This window comes from Drosophila virilis, chromosome 2 (genome assembly GCF_030788295.1).
Source record: "Drosophila virilis strain 15010-1051.87 chromosome 2, Dvir_AGI_RSII-ME, whole genome shotgun sequence".
NCBI classification, from domain to species: Eukaryota; Metazoa; Arthropoda; class Insecta; order Diptera; family Drosophilidae; genus Drosophila; species Drosophila virilis.
In genome coordinates this window covers 5,816,320-5,839,608 of record NC_091544.1, presented here as the reverse complement: position 1 = coordinate 5,839,608, position 23,289 = coordinate 5,816,320, and the positions used below count along the sequence as shown (strand labels likewise).

Below are 23,289 nucleotides of genomic sequence, written 5' to 3'. Positions count from 1 at the left end.
ATTTTTAAGTAGTCTTATGCTGCGTACTTCCAACCAAAAATATAATAGCGATAAATACGATCCATATTTTAATGACAAAAATTGATTTAAATTAATTTCATCAGCAGAAGGTTCTTACTTAGATGATGTAGCGCCAGTGTCTTCCATTCTCATTAATTGTTATCAATTATGGATGCTTCCAGTGTTATCGATAACGATTGTGTCATTGTAATCGCTACTCAGAAAAAATGGCGATTTCCTAAGAAGACAGACGCTTTACCTTTACACAACACAGACAAAATTTTAACACTAAAATACTGTTCTACCGCAATTAAACAAAATATGCGCGCTGAACTTGGACCAAACACTTGCCGCGTGTGCTTAGAGCCTAGTCAGCGCTTACAACGGATTGATGAATCTCGCGAAGAGGGTGAGGAGACCCCTAATGAAATGCTTATACAGCTGCTGGGCATTTCATTCAGTAAGGTTAGTATAAATCATTTTGAAATGACATGCATATAGCGAATGTTGATGAACATTCCCGCCTTTCAGCTAAATGGCAAAGAGCAGATTCCTGATGGAATTTGCAAGCCTTGCAAGGTGGAGCTCAACATGGCTTTCCAGTTTCGCGAGAAGGCACTGCGCAAGCAAGCCGAAATAGAAGAATATTGTCGTGAGCTGGGCCTCTTGGACGAAGCCGAAGATTACATTGTCAAAGAAGAGTTTGGGGCACAACATCACCCACAAGTTGAAGATGACGAAATGAATGATTTTGTGATGAACGATAACCAAAGTCCGGGCGAGGCTGATGTTGATGATAACGTTCAGAGCGATGAATTCCTAGAAGTTGATGGCTCCCATGAGCAGCAGGAAGTCATAACGGATGACATCGAGTATTTGGAGGACAACTATACCATAGAAATGAATCCCGAGCACGACGAAGTGGTACTTGAATCTAAATATGATGACACGGTAACACATAGTGACATTAAAATGAGACGTGGTCGCACACGCCTTGGCATGAATATAGTAAAGTCCGAGCATGAAGAATTACAGCATTCTTATGGCATGTCAGCTGGAGTAGTTGACATAAAGCCTAGACGTGGAAGGGCACGGCCAGGCCTCAATTCGCTGCGCACATCGGATGGCACGGAAAAGGGCGGCTACGTCTGCGATGTATGTGGAAATTTCTATGAAAAGCGCGGTCGCATGATGGAGCATCGTCGACGTCACGACGCTGTTTGCCAATACCAGTGCGAGTAAGTCATGCATTGTAAATCCATCAAATCACAAACTTATAATTTCTTTTTTTTTAATTCCTTAATGCAGACTGTGCGATGCCAAGTTCCAGGTCCGCGAACAGCTGCGCAAACACATGTACTCCCACACAGGTAGCAAACCATTCAAGTGCAGTTTCTGCAGTCGTCAGTTCTTCTACGAGAGCGTGCTAAAATCTCACGAAAAGTAAGTGGCTGCTGTTAGAAACTTGAAATTTGCTAACCTCGCTAACTGTGTTATATTCATCTAAAAGCGTGCATCGCGGCATCAAGCCATATGTGTGCAAGGTATGCGACAAGGCTTTTGCCTACGCACATTCTCTGACTAAGCACGAGCTCATACACTCGGACATCAAGCTGTACCGCTGCGATTACTGCCAAAAGGATTTCCGCCTGCTTCATCACATGCGCCAGCACGAGGAGACCAAATGTCATCAGAATGCAGTCATGCTAGCCGAAACATTAAAGTATGATCGTGAGGAGCAGGACGTCGAGCTGCTGGCTGTGGACGAGCTAAAGGATGTAAAGCTGCGGCTATCACAGCAACATTTGCTTTCTTAGATACATTTGCATTATTAACAATGGACACCACAGCGTATTGGAGGTCTGTGTCTTATTTTTAAGTAGGTTCTAAATTTAATCCCATATTAAAATGATTTAACAACACATGAGCGTTATTCATTTTGATCAGTTGGTAAGTAAACATGTTAGTAAAGGCGTATAGGATGTCTAAAAAGAGTTGTAAATGTATAAATGAGCAAAGTCTTTCTGTATACAATTATCATGTGTACTGTAAAGTTCGAATTGAGTTAGGTAAAACCATTTTCCGATTCCGTTTTCATAGTGTTAACTTTTAGCTTGAATTGAGTTTTCTTGGCAATGATGTACAATACTAAGTATTATATTTTATCAGCTTGGGGTAACTTTTTTTTGGTTATTCAATAGACAGGCAAGGCCAGAGCAATGTTGGTTAAAAGAATTAGTTGTTGATTCATTTAGCTCTTCACAAACACAAGAAAAGATAATCTTTTCTAATCTAACAGAACAGTTAGCCCTTATCAAAAGAATATCACCGTATCTTTGGCAAGTTTGACAGTAGGTCAGACATGAATTTTTTAATTATATATATTTTTACTATTTCGATAGTCAAGGCATTAATTATTTATTTTGGGCAAGACGTTCTCAAATTGATGTGTAATTATGAATAATTATATATTTTAAGGAATAACCAACAGTATTTTAGTCTGCTATATCAGTAAACTTGAATTTCAGAGGTATGTTAGGCACATTTATGAGCACGCTCTTGAATGCATTTTCCGTGGGATAATTGAACTCAACTTTGTAGTTTCGAATAAGCCGCGCGAGCCCCAGCTCCAACTCCATTTCGACAATTCGTTTGCCAATGCACATGCGAGGACCAAATCCAAACGGCAAGTAAATAAATGGACTGCTCGCCTTAAGGGCGTGTGGACATTTTCCATCTGATGTTTCTGTCTTACTTTGGCGCAGCCAACGCTCGGGCAAAAATTCTTTGCCTCTTGGATAATGTTGATCATCGGTGAGCAGTCCCGAGGACAACATCAGAACCTGTGTTTTGCTGGGAACCTGGTAACCATTGAGCACAAGATCCGAATAGATGACACGACCGTTACCCAATGTCAAGGGATAAAGACGCAGTGATTCCTTGATGCAGGCCCGTAAGTAGGGCACATTCTTCATAGAGGCTTCTGTGAACTCGGAGTCTTTGTTTGGCAAAATGCGGCGGATTTCCTCACGCAGTTTCGCTTGTTTTTCCGGATTTTTGGCCAGACAGAGGAGTGCACCAGTAAAAGCGGTAGTTGTCTGCGAAGGAAAGATATATGTTATTGGGTTATAATAAGGTATTCACTAAATATGGACGCTGCTTACCGTATCCACGCCGGCCATTAGCATGTCTATGGCCATGACAATGGCAATCTGTTTATTGGTTTTTAGTAGTTTCTCAAGTACACTCTGCTCATGTTCTGGCTTGTTGGATGGCTCACGTTCTAGACGCTCCACAGCCTCGTTAACAAAGCCAACTGTTATTTCCTGGATATCGTCAAGGGCTTTGATGAGCTTCTTGAATTTGGGCGTCGCTACGTAACGCCAAATTGTAGGCTTCATTTCCAGATCACCGGACAGCTCAAAGAAAAGATTGAGAACGTCAAACAGTTTCTTGGCCTGCGGATTATCGCGATTCGCATTCATCAGACCTAATTGTTTATCCAAAGCTACCACCGAAACGGATTCTAGAGTCCAGCGATTAATTTCCTCCTCAAAAGTGTCGGGAACCTCAAATGTATTGCTATCGCGTATATCTCGTATTCTAATTAAGGTCAAGAAGAGGGGAATCATTATAAATAAAATAAAATAATTTTTTAGGGCTAGCTTACCGCTGAATGAACTCCTTGTTAACGTCTGACATTTTTTGATAGTACAGACGCACAGTTTTCGGTTGCATCATTACTGGATTAACACTAAAGCGGAATTTCGCCCAGTCCTCCCCTTGTCTGTAAGACCCAATAGTTCTTGTTTATATCAAAGTTTTCTTATCATTCATTTTGATAAGTATTCCATACGTTGATAATATTCCTGCAACGCCTTTGTAAAATTCCTTGCGAGCCTCAGTTCGATGATAGTGCAATACATGATTTCCAGGACGCTCCGGCCAGGGTCCTTCAGCGCGTAGAACTTGCTCAAAATGATGCGGATCGTTGGAGACAAGAAACTCATTTCTGCCCAAGACTGGCAATCTGAAAAGGGGACCATGCTGGCGACGCATGTCCAACATAATATCCGAAAATTGCATCTTGCTGTATTTGCCTCCGGGCATTAAGTTGTACATAAAGTGGATCATTGACACCTTCGGTATCTCATTGTATGGGCGCGCCTGATCCCAGCCCGCAGGTCTAGCTATGGATGGTTCGTTTTCCGATACATTTAGAGCGCTGCTCGCTGCACTTGTTTGCAGGCGCTGAACAATAATAATATTGTTAATAATGATTAGATAAATACATTTATAATTATGATCATATAATATGTATAGAATAGCAATTCATGGTTACTTCCACAAACCTTTTGTATCGGTATAATCCGTACCAACTGCTGAACGTTTACTCTCTGCCCTAACATTTGGCTGTCACGGTCAATTGAGAACTGAGCAACAAGTTTGTTTGTTTTAGAATTTATAGTTTCGCAATAAGCTTTTTTAGTTGTTAAGATTTTTGTTATTGAGAGAGCGAAAAATGTTAAATTAATACGAGATAGCATTTTTCGCAATTAAGCAAAGTCCAAAAAGCTTTGAGCAAAAATTATGTGCCTCTTTCGAAGCTTTTCATAAATATTATTAATCGAAAATCCAATGTAATACATTAATAATTAATTCGAGGCTCAAATGCTGAGCTTTTAAAATAAGTTGAAAATTATCATCTAGGGTGTGAATTTTATGTCTCCAATGGAACAAAAAACTTAAAGGTTTCATTAAACCGCTTTTTACACATTTTTATTATTTTTGGGAGCAACTTTCGTTCTACTGTGCAATTAAATCGCACAAGGAGAGTTCTCTATTGCAAGTTTTGTTTTAGTTTGAATATTTTCTCATATTTTGACCAACTAAAGTCAATTATTCAGCAAATAGTTTCTTGTGAAAAAAGCATGGTTAAACAAAATACTGCTTTTAATTTAAATTCATGGCAGACTCATGAGCACATCAAATTAGTTTACATTTTGTGGAGCCCACAATAAAACTATCATTTAAAACAAATATAAGGAATTTAATGTATATATTTAATAGACTTTCGCAGTTTATTTATTTGCATATTGATAGGTATAAAATATTGTACGTATGGATATTTAAAACAAACACCAATGTTTTCCTTTACAAGCCGAATTAGACTTTCGATAGATAGTTCTCAGCGGTTATTACGTATGATAAGTAAGTAATGTAGGTAAGTATAAATAGTTGCGTAGAATAATGACTTACAGTTACGAGTAAACTACAATTAATTAAAGTTTCACTGAAGATAGGGTTTTTACAAGACAATTTCCGCGCGTGGTTCGTTTGGCACGCTAGGGAAAATAGTGTATACAATGTTACGGGATTCGTATCGTTCATATCGTTTTAAGGGTAAACCATAATTATAGTTCGGTAAATATCATGTTTCGATAATGCATAAAATGCTACGCATAGAATATGATTCTCTGGGAGCCTTAAGCCCAACATAGGTATGTAAATATATATCTAAGCTACAACTCAAAGGACTAAAAGCCTATTATAATCTTGTATAATAAATACATATGAGATTATGCTAACTTGGGGCTAATCATGGGACGCATGCTGCTGATAGCTGCAGACAATTTTGGCCGCATCGTTCATCATTTTGGCCGTGGAGCGCACGAGGAACATCAGATGACACTCGTCGTAGACGGTCAGCTCGACGCGCGTGCGCACTAAGCCATGGAGCACTGTGGCCCGTTCCAGGTCCAGCCAGCGTTGTAAGGCGAGCTCACGTTCCTTGGTTGAGCCCACAAGCGCCACATCAGAGGGACCCCAGAGCACAAACTCCAGCACTGATTTGGCCTTGGAAAGCGATTCGGCACGCTCCTGTTGCAAAATATCGGCCAGAATGGGTGTGATTTTTGTTGTGGGCAGCATGTCGGTCAAGGCGCCGTGGGCGCATTTGCAGAGCGTGCCCATGGGTTCCTCGTCGTCGTTGTTATTGCTGTAAATGGATTTGTTCAGGATTAGTGGATGATTGAAGAGTCGATAAAATAGCTTCGTTTTGTACCCTTGCAAGACACAGAGTCGTGCCTGCGCATCCTTGTTATCCATATCCTTGGACAGCACCACATTCGATAGACTTAGCGGTGTCTCTTCAATGGCCTTGGCCTGCAGATTTTTCATGCCGTTGACCAGCTGCAGCATAATGAATGCCACCTCGCGCGTCATAACATCATCGAAGGCGGGCATGGCACTTGGCATGGGCGTACTCTCCTCACCATCGTTGGCGCCCGTGATGCTAGGCGACGTTGATTCCTCGTTCAATGTGCTAAGGTTTTGTACGGAAACCACATTGCGCAGCGCATTGGCACCAGCCGCATCCTTCAGGCTGTTCAGATTCGGTATAGAGCCGCGGAAATTAAAGTTGCTCTTGTCCAGCACCTGCGACTTGCCCTTAAGTATGGCTCCAATCGATTGCAACGTCTCCAGCTGAAGTCTCGGCAGCACCGATATTGTGGCCTGCAGCAGCGTCACCTCCGTAGTGGGCATCAGAGGCAACTGATAACTGGGCACCAGATCGCAAAATTCAGTTATGGGATTAAGTACATCGCAGACACCGCCTGTCAGTTGGCTCAGCTCGCCGCCAACGCCTGCCAGCTGGTTGCAGTCGGCCGATAGGGCCAAGGTCACAGGCGAAGTGGTCCAAAGGGCCGCATGGAAGGCCTTCTTGCCCACCACAAACGCCTGAACCCCCTCCAAAATGGTAAAGTCCTCGTATCGCAAATTGATGGCATTGGCTAGCGGTCGCAGTGCCGCGGGCACAACTGGCGTTTGCTGCAGCTGTGGAAGGGTTAGGGTTGATGTCTAGTATGATGGGAGGTAGCTGCATAACAGAGACTCACCTGATCGAGCACCTGGGCTAGGGCCTCATGATTGGCCACAACAACGGCTGTGTAGTTGTCCTCGATGGTCTTGTGCACGACACTGCGTCCTTTGCGCATGCGCAAACGATTCGTGGCCTTGCTGCGGTTCTTGTTGCCCTGCAAAGATTCGCACATAAGGAGTTAAGGAATGAAGTTCGCCCAAATATTGAAATTGTTCAAATTCACCATTTGCATGCCCCAGACGCTGTCGTTAATGTCCGCGGCCACATCTCCACCAGCCTCGCTGCCGTAGTAGCTGTACGGTGCATATATGTCGAACTCGCCCGCCTCGCTGCCCGCATACGAGGCCGAGATGACGCGTGGAATGTTTGCTGCAAATCGAAACACATCAGTTAGGATCATGCCACAGCCTCATATATTATTTTCGAACTCACCTAAGCTATTGTTCAGGCCATAATGCCGCACTGGACCGTACTCGCTGCGCGTGTAACTGGCTATGGAAGCTGTATCCGAGTAGATATTGTTGCGTCTGCCAGTCTGGCTGTTGAGTCGTTGTCCGGCCACAGCGGTCAAGTCGAGGTTGCTGTTGCGTGTAGGTGGCATCGGTGGCGTTGCTGTTGCCGCCGTTGCCGATCCTATGGCTGTCGTTGTCGATGTCGTTGCCGAGCTACTGTTGCCATTGCCCATTTTGACAAACTCGTACATGTTCTCATAGTCGCGCTTGTCCTTTAGATAGCTATCGATGGTGCTGTTAATCTTGCGCACCGAATCCTTCAGGCTGCTGCGCTGGCCGCTGTCAGTGGCATCGTGTGTGCCCTGGGCGCGCTGCTCAAAAATCTCCAGCTTGCTGGATATGGACATTTTGGTCTCGGCCTTTTTCGGCTGCCGCTCGAAGGTGCTGGTGCGGCTGCTGACAGTGCCTGTTCCCGCCGGCGGTTTGCCAGATTCGAATGGATTGGTGCTGCACGCCTTGGACTGATCGGCCGTTACATTCTCACCGTTTGACGAGCAAATGGAGATAGTATCGGTAAGTATGCCCCGCTTGCGGACCAGCTCCAGCTGCGCTTCACGCTCCCGCATGCTAGCCGTGCGCTCCGGCTTGCGTGGGGCTATCGAAGAGCGTATTTCGCCTGTACATCAATAGAGAGGAATAGATTAGGGGTCTATAATGCTTGAATGTTTGTATTTTAGCTAATATCCTATGCAAGTCTATAGATATAATCTGTACAAGATATATCTGGCCAAGTTTCATGGCCAAAACAATGCCAAACGCCAGCCACAGCTGGCCATGTTTTTGTTTTATCTGTGTAACCTGCGACACTAATTGTGATTTTGACCCAAATTCGTGGCAAATTACAATTCGCATAATGGTGCCTAGTGGCCAAGATGTCTAACAAATAGCTCTTCCACAGCCAAAGCTGTGAGCTGATGAGCTCTGCGACGGCCCCTTCACCAGCTGCCACCAGTTGCCACCAATTGCCACCGACAGACGACAGCCGACAGCCGGCAGCAACAGCAGGTGTAACAAGTTCTCGCCACATTTGGCCTGACCACAAAATGTCAGCAGAGAAATGGGTCTCAGATTCTAACTCTTTCCCTGCCAGCGATTCTCGTTTCGCTAGTTTTCCAGCTGGCATTTGGAGCTGGCTCAGCATTCGCATGTGGTTACCTCATTGGCTCTGGGCTCTGGTTTGTTTTTATTTCGATATTTTATTGCTGTTGTTCATCTGTAAAACCACATTTTTTACTACATAGCTCTGGCGCGCTCACTTAACCCACTTTAATCTGGCTACCTGTCTGGCTTATGGCCATAAGAATCGACGGCGGCTTCTACGAACTGCCCGTTATATTGATTGAAATGCGTAACTCGTTTTGCTATGGTTCTACTTTCAGCACCACTTCAATTTATGATCAGTTTTTGTTGTGGCCAAGTGGCACATTGGGTGAAGAGACCCTTTAGATTCACATTCTGAAGGTCGCATGACTTTATGCCATGGCATTTGGGCGCTGGCAGCAAACGTAATCTGTTTGCGCTTTCTTTTGAAATTGGATCAACACCGCAATCACGATCGGAGAGAGACAGAGATAGATAGGGAGAGAGAGAGAGAGAGGAAGAGATAGATAGATAGATACACCCACGCTAGGCACTCGACGGATTGATTATTTATGGAATTCGGGCGTCCCAGTTACCCACTTAGCTCATCCAATTGCACACTCACCCAAATTGGCGTACACATTGTCCGCTTTGGATTTGATGGAGCCACCGGCATTGGGATTGCCGGAAATCTTAGCGGAATCTACACTGCTGGCGCTAAGCGTGGCTGTCAGCTCCGTTTTCTGCTTGCGACGCAGCTCAGCGCTTTTGGGCGGCGGTGGGCGTGCCGGTTTATTGGCCTCATGACCGCGGTGTCCCTCGCTGGCGCGCAGCGGCGGAGCTGGCGGCTTGGCGGTGACCACAGCCACCGTCTGCGCCGAGACAGCATCGTTTGTCTTTGTAATATCCTTGACAACTTCAACGGCCGTGGGATTAATGTCAATGGGATGTATGATGACGAGACGTGGCTTGCCAGCCACACTGCCATCATCGCCCGTACATATCTCAGTGTAGACGCTGCTGTCCTTCTTGGATAGCTGCTCGCTGGACTTGTTGCCCCCATTGCCGCCCATACGCAAAAACTTTTTGATCGAGAACTTTGATTTCTGCTTCTGTGGCGGCGAGGCAGTGGGTGACTTTGTGCTTTTGCTAGGCTGCTGCTCCGTCAAGCCAGCGGCTGCCAGGCACTCCTCGGACATGGACAGATGTCGCTGACTGCGCGGCGTCGGCTCCGGCGTTAACGGCTGCTTGAGATTCAGCACAGAGCTGGCGGATTGCATTTGCAGCTGCTTTGCCGCATTGGCGCGCTGCATCACAAAGGTGTTCAGACTGCGAAACTTTGGATTGATGACCGCCCGCTCCCGCTTGTCCTTTTCGCGTATGACGGGCGTGGCGGCCGCCACAGGTGGCTTTCTGGTATACAGATTGTTGCTGCTGTTGCTGCCAGCAACTGTTGCTGCTACTGGTGTTGTTGCTGCTGTTGTTACTGCTGTGTTTGTTGTTGTTGTGGCCGCGACAGCAACAGTTTCTGCTGCTGCTGTTGTTGTACCTGCCGTTGCTGTAGGTAACGGCTCGCTGTCAGCTGGAGTATTCCCTGCTTTGGAAGCTACCGCCTCTGTCTTGGTTGCCTGTTCGAATTCAACTACCAAACTATAATCGCGCTCCGGCGTAGGCGGCGCGCTCAGTTTAGGCTCCGGCGGCGGATTTGGCGCTTTGCCTTTCTTTAGCTTGGCATCATCTTTGGCTGACTCAGTCGCTGCTGCTGCTGCTGCTGCTGCCGCCGCCGCTGTTGACGCTGAAGCAGCTAATAGCAGATTCTCACTCGATTTGGAAATTGCCGTTTGCAGCTGGCTGATGAATTGCTGCTCGGCGCTGCTGGGCGTCCGCTTGCTCATAAAGGTTTTCAGCGGCGAGTTGTTGTTGATATTGTTGTTGTTGCTGCCGATGCTGCTGCTAACGAGCGGCTTAGCTGGCAACTCGGGCTTTTTCAGGCCGTGCAAGAAGGAAGAACGCGCATCGATTTTCATGGGCGGCGGCGGTGACTTGGGCAGCGCTGGCAGCTGTTGGGGCAACGCATCCGTCGCTGACTCCTCCTTCTGCTGTTGTTGCTGCTGCTGCTGTTGCTGATTTTGTTCCAGCTTGTTGTCCGGATCGGCACTGCCGTCGGGCTCGCCGTGCAGCTCGCGACTCTTGACCGCCGCTTGGTTGCCAGACTGATCGCCGATTTGTATGTCCTCGTAGTCGGAGTTATTGGTGCTGGCGCTGAGCTTCTTTTCCACCAGCGAGCGCTGTTCATTGCCGCCTTTGACCGCAGCATTTGGCAGATTCTTATAGTCGCTGCCAATGCTGATGCCGATGCCCGAGTCGGATTCGCTTCGTATCATGTTGTAGGCGTTCTCCTCGTCGGAACTGCCATCGAAGCTGCTGCCCGTGGAGTCGAGTGCGTCGTCCGAACTGCATTTGGTGACAATCAATCCGTCTGAGGTTATCTTGCTGGTCATAAAGTTGCCCTCGTGCAGATTATAACTGGCGGCACGCGTCTTCGAACTAAGCAGCATGTCCGTTATGTACTGGGAGCTGGAGTAGTGCGTGCTGCTAGCTTCCTGCTGGGCGCTGGCCACACCCACCTGCTCACTGTACTTTCCATCGGGCAGATTCTCGTAACTCAGCTGCGTTTCAACCACATCATAGTAGGCGGAGACGCCGTTTTCCGTGTCCGAGCAATTGCTGTCCGTGTCGGAGTATTTGTGGCACACGTTCACCTTGGGCTTCGTGTGGTCCTTGGTTATGGGCGCATTACGCGCGATGGGCTTCTTAAGGTCAAGAAATGGCTTCGGTGAATCGCTAAGCGAGCCTAGTTCGAACTTGATTTTGTTATTGCTGCTGCTGCTGCTACTTGCAACTGTTGCTGTTGTGACTGATGTTGCTGCCGCTGTGTTGATTTCGTTTTGCTTTTGTTTTTGTTTTTGCTGAAGCGTCTCTGAGATTTCATCTAGTAGAGACTTCTCCATCGCACGTTCAATGGGTGGACTGTCCTTGCCATCGCGCGTGGATGCACCTGGCGTGCTCTTGGCCAGCGTGGGTGTCAGTGTTGTGGTTACTTTCTTGGTGCAGGTGCTGGTTATGGTGCTTTTGATTGTTGTGCCTGCCGATGTGACAGACTTGGCTGTTACTGTGCTGGAGGATGCTGCTGCCTTTGTTGTTGTTGTTGTTGTTTGCGAAATCTCTGTTGATTTGCACGGCGCTGTCTTTGTCGCCTTTGTCGCTGTAGGCTGTCCAAAGGGCATAACATTGATCGTTAGCGTTTGTTTCTTGCCCTCCTTGTCAACCTGTGGTGCGCCCAGCTTAAGTGCTGCAAATGACTTTTTAATGTTATCCTGGGCATCGCCCAGCAGATTGCCATTGTTCATGTTGAAGTCCGTGTTGGCGCGAGTAATACGTTTCAGCTCAACGGCTTCTTCGTCATCTGTTTCCGTGATGGCCATGTCATCGTGTTCATTGCCCAGATTCATAAAGTCATGATCATCATCATCGTCATCGTCTTCTGACCACTCGCCGCCATAGCCAATGATCTCGTGTAGCTGCTTGGGAAAGCAAACCTTGCCTGACTTGGAGCTGCTGCTGCTAGACTTGGTGAAGCTGCTGCTGGTGGTGGTGGTCGTGGTGAGGCGTACGCCAAATGCCTTCTTTATGATGCTCTTGGCTGGTGTTCTGTGCTTGTTCGGGTAGTCAATCTTTGCTTGGTTATCTGACTTGAGAGCGCTTGGCTTGGTACCCTGTTGTGCGGCAGCTGCGGCAGCAGCGGCTGCTTTATGCTCATCCTTTGACTTGAAACAGTTCGAGCATAGATCCTTTTTCCACGCATTCTGCGTAAAGTGCGAGCAAATCGACGACGACATTTTGTGTGTTGCTATTGTGATTGTTGCTGTTGCTGTTGCCGTTGCTGCTGTCCAACTTATTCCACCATATTCTGTAAATGGAAAGAAAATAATGTAACAATGAGTAATGCTTAATGCGTATTATTGTTGCTGTCATTATATTATTGTGTTATTAGCGCATAAACCTAAAGGCTGATGAAAACTTTCATTGCGCCAGCGATTGCGCAAGCCCTACCAGCAACTGTTGCTGCTGCTGCTGATGTTGCTGCTGCATTGCCCAGGCCAACAATCAACTTTCACTGCATAAATGCAGCTTCTGCGACATGACTCAAAATTATTGAATGTAAATATAAGAGCAGCAACAGCAACAACAACAACTACAATTCGCAACAGTCAAACTTGGCAATTTGCATTAGTCGTCCTCGCCTGCCCAAGCAGCCAAAACCAATTGGCCAACTGGCCATGCGGTCATTCAATGTCTTCACCAAACAGTCAAACATTTATTTACCATGGCGACTATCAATCAATCTTCATCTTGATAATGATATTATTGAAATTATTGCTGCTGCTGCTGATGTTGCTGTTGTGGGCTTCTTGTTGCTGTGTCAGCTTGCCGATAAGGGAGGGAAGGGGAAAGGGGCACAGTGTTTGTCATCGACGTGCTCGTGTTTGCCCAGGTCTCACTGCACTTTGACAGTGTCTCCAATTGCTGTTGGGTAATAAGTTGCTGCTGTTAGCCATTGCTGTTGTTGTTAGTTAGTCAGTTTGTTTATGTTTGCGCTTTAACTTAGCGCATGTGTGTACGTGTAAATGACTTTCTAAAATTGCACAGGCAAGTGACGGTCTCTGTGACGGACTGCATGTGCAATAAATGATACTCACATAAAAACTGCGGAACAATAAACTTGCCAAAAAGTATAAAAACATAGACAAATTATAAACAAAAACTCCATACAAACAAAAATGGCAGGAAGGTAAACCTGTTTCATTAACAGCAATATATACATCAATTTTTTTTAATTTCCTCAAGAAATGGCTAAAAAATTTATATTAATAAAAAAGAGGAAACATAAACAAACACGAACATTGCCGAAAGTAAAATACTCTGGCAAACATAAATCTTTTGCACAATTTATTTATTTTAGAATAATCGATAATGTGTTCACAGAACTTTTTAATTTTCGGCCGATTTCTATATTATATTTAAGTTATATGCGTATATATATATATTTTGTCATCATATCAGTCCCCGTGAATGTCACAAGCTATACCAATTCCCGCAAGAGTTAAAGAACCAGAACAAGTGTTATAATTTGAGTTCTCACAATCAACGCACAAGGCGTTTCTTGTGTAACAGTTTAGATTAGTCACACAGCCATAAGAACAAAGAGACTTAACAATGCAGCGTTTATGTCTTTAAGTCATTAGCCCTCTTTAAAGCGAGCAAAACCCGCAAAGTGAGTTTGTAAGACAATTTGGCCAACACACACATTTTGGCAGCGTCTAATTGGGAAAGTGTTGCCGCTGACAACGGCGACAACACCCACAAAAAAAAAAAAAAGAACAACAACAACACAAAGCAACCCAAAAGCCACACAATAAAGATGACAACAGACACAGTTGGTAGGCTTCTTGGGACTCATTTATCAACGCCAACGTGAACGAAAGTTTAGCCATTGTTAAGTTGTTGGCGGCGTGCAGCTTCTGCTGTTGCAGCAGCAGCAGCAGCAACAGCAGCAGCAGCAGCAGCAATAACTGCTACTGTTTTTGGGTCAGCGTTTTGGCTAAGCGTTAATATGCATAAATCTTGGCTTTGTGCAATCTATTCGCAAATACCATTGCCATTAGCTGGACACAGAAGGGGGATTGCTGCAGGGTGCAGGGGCAGCACCGAGCGCTCTCAATTGCATAACCGTGCGGCTGGCAACAGTTGATGCCGTGTTTTTTTTTTTGTTTTTTTTTTTTGTTTTGCTTGTGCATATCGCGTTTGTTTGGCCGTGTTATACATAAATTTGCTCGAGATGCTGTTGTTTGTTTTTTGTTAATTGTTGGCATTTTTTCTTTCACTCATTTGCATTTGGTTGCGGCATCGATAGTCGATTTGTTTATGGCCCCAGACGAGGCTGCAGTTGTGCGCCAATTCTCAACCAGCCGCTAACCAAGTGGAGGCCAACATTTGGCCGTATTTAGAGCAACGGTTCTCACACGATGTTGCAAGCTAGCTCATAAATCATAAGGGATTAAAAGTAGCACAATTTCCTCGCCGGCTGACCAAAATGGTGCAAAAGTGAAACACATGGCAGTGCTCAGCGACGAGGAGCAGCAGAAAATTTGCAACAAATTGTGGCGCTATTTGACCATAAAAATGGCCAACAATTCAACTACAAAAGAGGAGCGCCAACCGACAACAACCAACATCCGAGCTGCAACAAGTGGAAGCTATCTTTCAAGTTTAGCCGTGGCACTCTCGCCATAAGGAATGCTGTTGCCAACGTTTTAGATTGGCCCAAGGAGAAGAGATATCAAGACGTTGCTGTCGCAGTAAAATGTAACACAAATAAATCTGCATAAATTTCATGCTCCAAGCTCACGGATCTAGCGCCCATAGCCATAGCCAGGACGGGTGTCAGCTCGTTAGCCATAAAGTCGAATTCGACTGATACAAAAGTCGGTCAGCTGGGTTCCGCACCATTTAATTGATACCCGAGAATGCTCCGCCAATGCCATGAATACCAGGTATACCAGGTATTGGTATTTTCGACAGTTCGCCACATCAAACCCGTTTCATGAAGCCAGGCCATTTCAATATTTTGCATGCGGCTCTTTGTATTTGCCTTAATCTGATCGTTGGCATACAATACATTTTTGATGCCGCTTGCAGGCAACAAAACAGTTAACTGACCGTCGCATCGTCTGCGACTGCCAATTGGGGCCAACAGGTTTAACCGACGGCAGCAGAAAGTTCTTTTCTTGCCCGGTTCCTTCTTTTCTTTTGGCTGCTGCAGTTGGCCAATTGCCGCTTTGGGGCTAATCTCTAGACTCTTAACGCATTTTACACGACAGAGATGTGGAGAATGCTTGGAATTCGTTGTACACATGTGAATAGAAACACCAACAGATATATCTGACTTCCAATAAACAAGTTTTGGTTTTGTCATAAAGAACAGACCAGAACAGATGTCTCGAATGTTGGATGCGTTGCAGTTGGGCTGTTGATTGAATCAAACAGCTGAGACACACATAATCGAATCAAATGCTCCATTAGCGCTCTAGACGTGGCTCCAGCATCTAAAATGCCTATTAGTGTGCTCCATTTGAGTCAAAAGTCAAAGCCATAGATCAAGCTGCAACCTCAACCAATTCACAGCTCTACAAATTACCACAAAAATATTCCCTTGAAGTCGGAAATCGAAAATGCGAGATGAGCGAACAGATTTAAATAACATTTTTGGTCTGAGATACGAAAGATGTGCGAGAAGTTTGTTCCACTTTAACACGTGAGATTTATGCGTGGCCGCGTCGACGGCTGCCGTTTGTTCTGCTGCCCATTTCCCATTTGCTCTGCTGTTTATTTATATGTTTAGCGTTATGTAAATAGCGCACATAAGTGTATATATGTACAAATGTATATATGTATATACACCTGCGATATGCATGCCAAAGTTCTGCTTTGGGAATTATGCAAAACGGAGTGGTGGGAGGGCCACAAAATTTATTTCTGTTCAGTTGGTTATGCATAGCAAATTCAGTGTTTGACCTGGGCTAAGTATTTGAAGTTTATGGGCGATGACTGGTTCAATATTTTGCGCCAAGGCATTTGAAAACAAAATAATAATAAAACGAAAATCAAAAAATTCCTTAGCTTAAAGTGTTTTTATTTCGGGTTGGGCCGGCAAGCGAGCGGATGTTGTGGGCGCTGCTTTAAATGTCAACTTCTCTCGGCGTTGGCCATAAAAGGCAGCTGGCAATTAGAGGCAAAACAAAGCCAGTCTTGAGTCATGGAAATTGAGCTGACTCTCGATTACTCTGATTAGAAATGTTCTCTTATGAACATAGCAGAGCCACTTTACATCGATTAGACCACAAATGGCAATTGGCAATCAAATTCGCCGTTGTGGCAAAGTGCAAAGTTCTAGTTCGAAATTTAAAATTCTTCGTTAATAACGGCAATCAAATTGCCAATCGACATTTAAAATACAAATACATTTAAAAAGGTAAATATATATATGAGTACTTTTGTGTGCTAAGCGATTTTTTTTTTAATGACTCATGGATACACACAGAAATATCTCAATTCGATTGAGCGACATTCTTATGAATTCGGAATAATTTTAATATTCAACCTACTTATTAAAGCAGCTTACAAAAGGTCGATTTTTAGTTCTTAGGCGATAGTTGAGAAATCATTTTCTGAAGTAGTTTTGTGATGGCTTTTTCTTTTTTAAATACGTACATACATATGCACATATATATTTAACATACGTCTCCTATTATTCCCTCAATCACAAACCATCTGAAATGCAATTTCCAAGTGAAAATTAATTCATAATTTGATGAATCATATATTCCCACCTGGCGGCAAATGGAATCGGAGAATAGTTAATTGTGTTTACCGAGCGTCTGCCAATTGGTTAACTCGAAACTATACCCCCCAGGTGTAGCTCGAATAGGCTTGCACAAAGCAAGGCGCCAAGTGCATATTAACAGAGACACAGCGGGCGGAATATGATTTGAACATAAATTAACATAAACCATTTAATTTCTGAGTTGAAGTACCCAACAGCAGGAAGCCAAGTCTATACAATTAAACGTAAGCCAAAGATGCCATTAGCCAAATGGTACTTGTTTCTCGAGTTGCCCATTAGTTGGCCTTAGAGAACTCGAACTGGCCGGATGTTGCGGCAGGCGGCGGGATTTTGTCAACAGGTAACTCAACAAACTTGTGCGACCACAACAACTACAACAATAACAAGGGCAGCAACTCGAACAGAGCCGACAATTAAATTGTAAAGAAGTTTGTTTATCAACTTCAGTGGGATAGAGTGTATTGAAGGGGAGACGAATGCAAAGGTGGAATTAATGCCAACCTTTGTGAAAGAAACCAAGCCTGTTTAATGAAGCTGTTTTCAAGTCTAATCGCGATAATGCGCAAAGATTCGCATTACAGATTGAGTTTCGAGAAACCTTTTGATGACAAGAAGCATCAGCTATTAACCTGAGATCACGTTTATCATGTTATTGGACTTATTTAAAAACGTATGGCTTCTCTTTTCTACTACAGATTGCTATCAAAGTCGTTATTTCAAATTGTGAGGGTATTTTGTATTCCGAAGAACTTTTGCTGTCAGATAATCTGACTGAGTTAATCTTGGCATGGTCTTTTAATTGACTGAATGATTTGCCACTTAAAAGAGTAGAATCCAAGAACTAAATCACAGCTATTATTATAGAGAATATAACTAAAATGTACAGCTAAAATCATATTAATGTATCGAAACGTGTGCCAATTATATCCCAGTACTCCAATTACAGATGCCTTCATCTGATGTGGTATCCACACTATGAGAGAATATCTGGATTTTGTTCAAGAAGCGTGGTATGTATAGCATAAGTCCATTTATATGTAAGTTTATGTACCAGTATGTATAGAACAACGCCCTCCCGGTATTCCTTTTATAAAGAAGCATTTGCAAAACATTTCAAGGTTAAGTTCCCATGTCGCTGCGACGGCTTCATTGGCGTCGTCTTCGTTTTCATTTGCGTGACGCACAGGCGGAGGCGACGCCAACTTGGCGACTTTTGGGGTGCAGCTGCAGCAACAGCAGCAGAGCTGAAACAGCAACAAAAGGCTGCAAATTAATAAACGAAAACGCATTCATTCATGAAGCCGTGCCGCATCTGGGGGCAGAACGGGTTCAGCCTCGCTCTCCAGTTGCCGCTTTGCGTGTGGCTGCCTCCTTCACGTTGCCGCCAAGAGGCACATGTGTTGCCACAACATGTTGCTTCATTAAAAGCGCAGTACCCAAAAAAAAAAGAGCGAAATGTGTCACTTGCTCGAGGCTGGCATCGCATTTCACCCCTGTGTATCGTTTCCCACAGGCATCACACACAGAAGACGCGGATCGTAACTTCAATTTATGGCCACACACACAGAAGCACAGCAACTTCTTAGTTGGCCGGTCAAGTTTTCAGGCAAACTTTAAAATTTTTGCTTAATTTTAAATTATGTGCAATAAAAAGTTTTTTATGATGCGTAGAAATTATGTATGCTACAAAGGTTCTGGTAATGTTGGTTGGCATAAAAAACAACTATGGCAAAAAATACAAAAAGGAAATAAAAAACAAGTAAGAGGAGCTCCCGACTAGGGGATACCCTGAACCCTCTTCTTCCAACATCAAATAGATATATATATATATATTCTATTTTAGAAGCTATATGGCAAGTTCGGTGACTCTAACTCTTATTATTTACCAAAATTGCCCAAAAAACAGGATATCGATATCGATTTTTATCGATTGCTTGGAAACGGAGTAAGTTATCGATTATCGGAAACAAACTCGATCTGCGCAGGCACTAGGAGCACCTACATCTAAAATTTCAAGTCTATACCTCTTATATGTTCTGAGATCCTTGAGTTCATACATACGGACGGACGGACGGACATGGTTAGATCGACTCATCTATTGATGCTGATCAAGAATATATATACTTTATGGGGTCGGAGATACTTCCTTCTGCCTGTTACATACATTTGGATTTTGCACAAATACAATATATCCTTATACCCATTTTTAATGGGCTCAGTGTATAATAAAACCTGTTGCGTGGGATACTTTTTTTTCAGATATGCGAGATATTTAAGTGTCCACAGACTCCGTTTTGTAGCGTGCAACAAATTTGCATGCACCATTTGTTGGCTGTCAAGCTGCCTGCCAGGCCTGGACAATACGGTTACAATTGGCACTGTATCCATGACTCACATCCAGTCTGGGACGTGTACTTTTGCGGTTTGTCCAGCAGCCAGCAACATTCGCTGTCAGCTGCATAAATGCCCAAAGAGTCTGAACTGAATTGTGGTTTTTGGTTGGCCAAAAACCTGCAGGCTCTGGGGCGCCTGCCGTTAGCATTAAGTCATCGTGTATGGTACAGAAGCTGAACAATTGTTTACTTTGAGCTTGGCTGGTTGGTTGGTTGGGCTTAAAGCCTAGCAACCGGTTCGCATTCAAATCTTGACTATGTAGAACCCATAAATAATAAACACCCAAAAGTTTGTACAATAAACAACAATAGCATCTTAGCGACGACTAAGTAAGACTCCACGAATACTTAACAGTCGTAGAAGTTTTTTACAGCTTTTTTGCAATTTCGACAATAGGCGTTTAAGACAACAAGATGAGCTGCGAATAAAGCTAAAACTAAATTGAGAACTGTTTCCGATTATTCGCAGACTGCGTCTATCAATGAGAACAATGTAATAAATTATAGTATTTATTATATATATAAAATCATGTTCTCTTAACTTTTATTGTATTGAAACAAAAATTCAATAATTTCTTTGTCTGCAAAAGTAATGCAGTCAGTAATGCAATTGATTAACTTTTGTTCACAGAAAGTTTGTTTCCTTCAAATTTAATTTTATAATGTGAAAATCAATGGGTTTTTAGATGTCTTTTAGTATATTGAGTCAAATCTAGCCGAGCTCCAAATAACATTTAAAATCACATTTTAAGCTTGTCGCTTAGTTGGGAGCAAATATTGCTATTTCTGTAGAGATGGTGAATTTTATTGCACAATTAAGCAGTGCCCAAAATATCAAAAGTAACAACAACAACAACAACTAAGTATAGCAAATCCAGCGAGACGCTGACTAAATCACAGAATGCCACAACAAATGCCCCAAAAGAACAAATTGCCAACTTTGGCCAAGAAACAGCAACAACAATCGTAACAAAATGTTGACTGGCAAACATTTTGGGCATGAACGAATCGAGCAGGCCAATTATCGATGGAAATGCTAGTATTATATATGCTTGTTTATACTTCTGTACATACTGCACAATTTAATTGTATGCCAAAGATCAACAACTGTTTGCATTGCCTTTGGATACAGAGAGGAAATACAAAAGGCCAAGTAATTTGCAGATGTTAGTACGAGACAAAATGCAAATTATAATTTAAGATTGCAATTGATATTTGAGACAAAGAGATATATTTATATTTTTTGTGTGCTTTGAGACTTGGCCACTGTTGTTAAGCTCCACACACAGGCAGCATATTCAATTGGATATAATTTTAGTTTTTGCTAAATCGGGCCAAATTAACAATATTTCATTTTAACTTTACTTTTGTGCCAATTTGGGAGCCAGTCAAATGCAATTATTGGCTTGCCACATGCGCAAACGATCGTAACTTTGCCAACATTATTGAGCACATTGTATTTAACACAAGGTTTGCCAAGCACATAAAATATTACGTATACGCTGCGTACACAAGGACAAGCAATCACAAGTACAATGAATTGCAGTTAGGCTGCAGCATGTTGCTGCTGTCATTGTTGCTGCTGCAAACAATAAACGAAAGCCAGTAAGCCGCCGCAAGGCAGGCCAAGTTCAAAGTTCAACGAAAGACGAGATAAGCAACAAAGGCAGCAATTAAAGTCCATAGAAGAAGCTTGTTGACAGCCAGCGGGGCTGGCTGGGAGCTCTTTGGATGCAGCATGCTTTTACAGGGCAAATAGAAAAAAGCAAGTTTTTGGACAATGAACCTGCAGGCAGCAACAATAAGCTTTGCATTAAATAATCATAAATAACTTTGTTGTGCTGTAATCGCATAGCCACAAAATACCGATGTTGCTGCCATCGCTGCTGTTGTTGCTGTTGCTGTTGCCCATCGACCCGCCGGCTACTTGCACTTTTCTTTTGTTTTCGCAGAGCTTTGTAGAAAGTGCACATATAACGCATCGGGCTAGCTGCCCATGTGGGGGTGAGCGACAGCGTTGCCAGCTGCTTGCACGGGCTTAATTGAAGCAACTGGCAAATGGCAACAGTCTGGCAAGCCAGTCAAGTAGAAACTCACGAGCCTGACAGCTGACGTTGCGACTTGGCTCGTGAGAAATGAAATCAATTGAGCTGCCATCGTCTGGCGTTGCCGTGTTGCCGTTAAACGAACTCGAAGTGCATTTGTCTGGGCTGCGAGTGCAACCCGGTGTGGCATAATTAATCAGTGCAACATTTGAAAGTCAAAGCTGGGGCGGTCAACAATTGAGTTGCTGAAGAAAAAAAAAACACGCCCAGGAGGACAGCGACTCAGCTGAAACTTGACATTTAATTGGCATTAATTACCTGTGTGTACTTTGCGACCAATTGGCGAATGGCCGACTGCCAGTGACAACAACTTTCACTGTCGCCTACGCCAAAAATGGCAAGCGTAGCGACCGAGACAGGAGAAAGAAAGAGAGAGAGAGGGAGAGAGGGCGGGAGACTGAGATAGTAGGTACCCCTAGAGAAACCTCAATTGACAGTTTCAATTAAGGCAGCGGCAGCGATATTGAAGAGATCTCGCAGTTGTTGCTGCTGCTGCTGCTGCTTCTGTGGCTGTTGGTTATCTATTTAACGGCCACTGGAAACACCCGCCAACAACTTCAACTAGACGGCGCGCTGTCGCAACAGTTGCATTTTCCCTGCGGTTTTTATCGCGTCGCTTTTCACACGCACACTGCAAGAAACGCGTTATTGCTGCCTGGTTTTTGTTTTTGATTTTTGCAATATATTTTCGTGCAATTTGCTTTAATGCACTTTTAATGCAGACAGCAACAACAACAATGGTTGGGGGAACTACTGTCAGTTTATGGCATTAAATGTGACTGACATTTTTCTTCATTAAATTCAACACATTGTCAACAGTTTAGCAGATGATGCTGCTGCTGATGCTGCTGCTGACGACCCGACCCTATGTCTCGCTTGCGCAATGCAAATGCAATTTTTCAGTTTGTCAATCAAGCGAGTGTCGCCCAGCTGGGAGTCGTAGCATGTCTGAGCGGCATCAAGTCAGTTGAGTGGCCAGCAGTTTGGCATTTAGCACCTCATCATTTGCTGGCCACTAAAAATGTATGAATTAATAGCCAGTTCCGCCACATGAGCGCTGCCACAAAGCTGTGCCACAAATTGGTTCTTGCCGGTGGCAGCAACAAGCTTTGTTATTGTGCCACGTGTGCTGCATGCGCGTTGACATGCCACAGACATACTTAAATATATATTTTTGGGGGCACTCACAAGAGTCTTTCGAGTGTGTGTGTGTGTGTGTGTGTGTGTATCTTGAAAGTCTCAAAATATATTTTTACTACATCAGCAAAGCCAACAACAAAAGACCAAATTATTGTAGCAGCAGAAAAAATCGGATAACGAGATGAATTTGTCTTGCTTTGTTTGGCTTGAAGTGTAATTTTGTTAGTAATGGAAAGTTTTATTGTTGTCGTCTTTAATTTCAAAGCAAATCTCTCAGACTAAACGTTTCGATGCAGCTGTCATTTGTTGTTGTTGTTGTTGTTGTTGTTTCGTATTTATGTTGTTGTTGTTTATTTTCTAACTGAAAATCTATTGTCTCCACACTTAAGTGTTTACTTGTGTTCACGTTTTTACAATGAGTGGGGGTGTAGGAATTCGAAAAATATTAAAACAATTATAAAATGGAAGGCGTAAAAATGAATATGTTTTTAATTAGACAGACTCTGGTATTGCCGATACTGTTGTATACCTCACGTGGGAATGCATAATGAATTATATATAGGAGTCACATGTAATATTTGGTCCTACTTTCTAAGGATATCTCTTTTTAAGTTAATATTGTATATTCTATGCTTTAAAGGTTAACATAGAAAATTAATGTAATAATTCTTGTCAAAGTATCTAGCTTTATAGATATACTCAATTTACTAAC

At 43.6% G+C, this 23,289-nt stretch overlaps 3 protein-coding genes across 4 annotated transcripts in view; 1 reads left to right on the top strand and 2 right to left on the bottom strand.

The window, feature by feature from the left end:
• Positions 1-220: 220 nt before the first annotated feature.
• Positions 221-1,922, top strand: Zif (Zinc-finger protein). 2 transcript variants are annotated; one of them, XM_015172273.3, is made up of 5 exons: positions 222-465; positions 532-951; positions 1,036-1,238; positions 1,309-1,443; positions 1,511-1,922. In XM_015172273.3, exons 1-5 carry the CDS (start codon positions 322-324, stop codon positions 1,815-1,817), a joined length of 1,209 nt encoding a protein of 402 aa, XP_015027759.1. In that variant the 5' UTR covers positions 222-321; the 3' UTR covers positions 1,818-1,922. The 2 variants fall into 2 exon arrangements, with proteins under 2 accessions (XP_002054725.1, XP_015027759.1); XM_002054689.4 differs by having other exon boundaries at positions 221-465; positions 532-1,238.
• Positions 1,923-2,381: 459 nt separating this feature from the next.
• Positions 2,382-4,480, bottom strand: LOC6630819 (cytochrome P450 CYP12A2). Its single transcript, XM_002054690.4, has 5 exons — positions 4,353-4,480; positions 3,857-4,251; positions 3,671-3,787; positions 3,165-3,603; positions 2,382-3,098 (listed from the first exon to the last, which is right to left on the bottom strand). The coding sequence occupies exons 1-5, from the start codon at positions 4,407-4,409 to the stop codon at positions 2,496-2,498; spliced, it is 1,611 nt and encodes a 536-aa protein (XP_002054726.2). The 5' UTR covers positions 4,410-4,480; the 3' UTR covers positions 2,382-2,495.
• A 578-nt stretch (positions 4,481-5,058) lies between these two features.
• LOC6630820 (serine-rich adhesin for platelets) overlaps positions 5,059-23,289 on the bottom strand; it is a 46,421-nt gene continuing 28,190 nt past the window's right edge. The window contains exons 3-8 of the mRNA XM_002054691.4: positions 9,101-12,445; positions 7,316-8,011; positions 7,107-7,252; positions 6,900-7,037; positions 6,065-6,837; positions 5,059-5,998 (exon numbers count right to left, since the gene is read on the bottom strand). Coding sequence (XP_002054727.1) covers positions 5,596-5,998; positions 6,065-6,837; positions 6,900-7,037; positions 7,107-7,252; positions 7,316-8,011; positions 9,101-12,374 — 5,430 coding nt within the window. The 5' untranslated portion in view covers positions 12,375-12,445 and the 3' untranslated portion in view covers positions 5,059-5,595. The remainder of the gene's footprint in view (positions 5,999-6,064; positions 6,838-6,899; positions 7,038-7,106; positions 7,253-7,315; positions 8,012-9,100; positions 12,446-23,289) is intronic.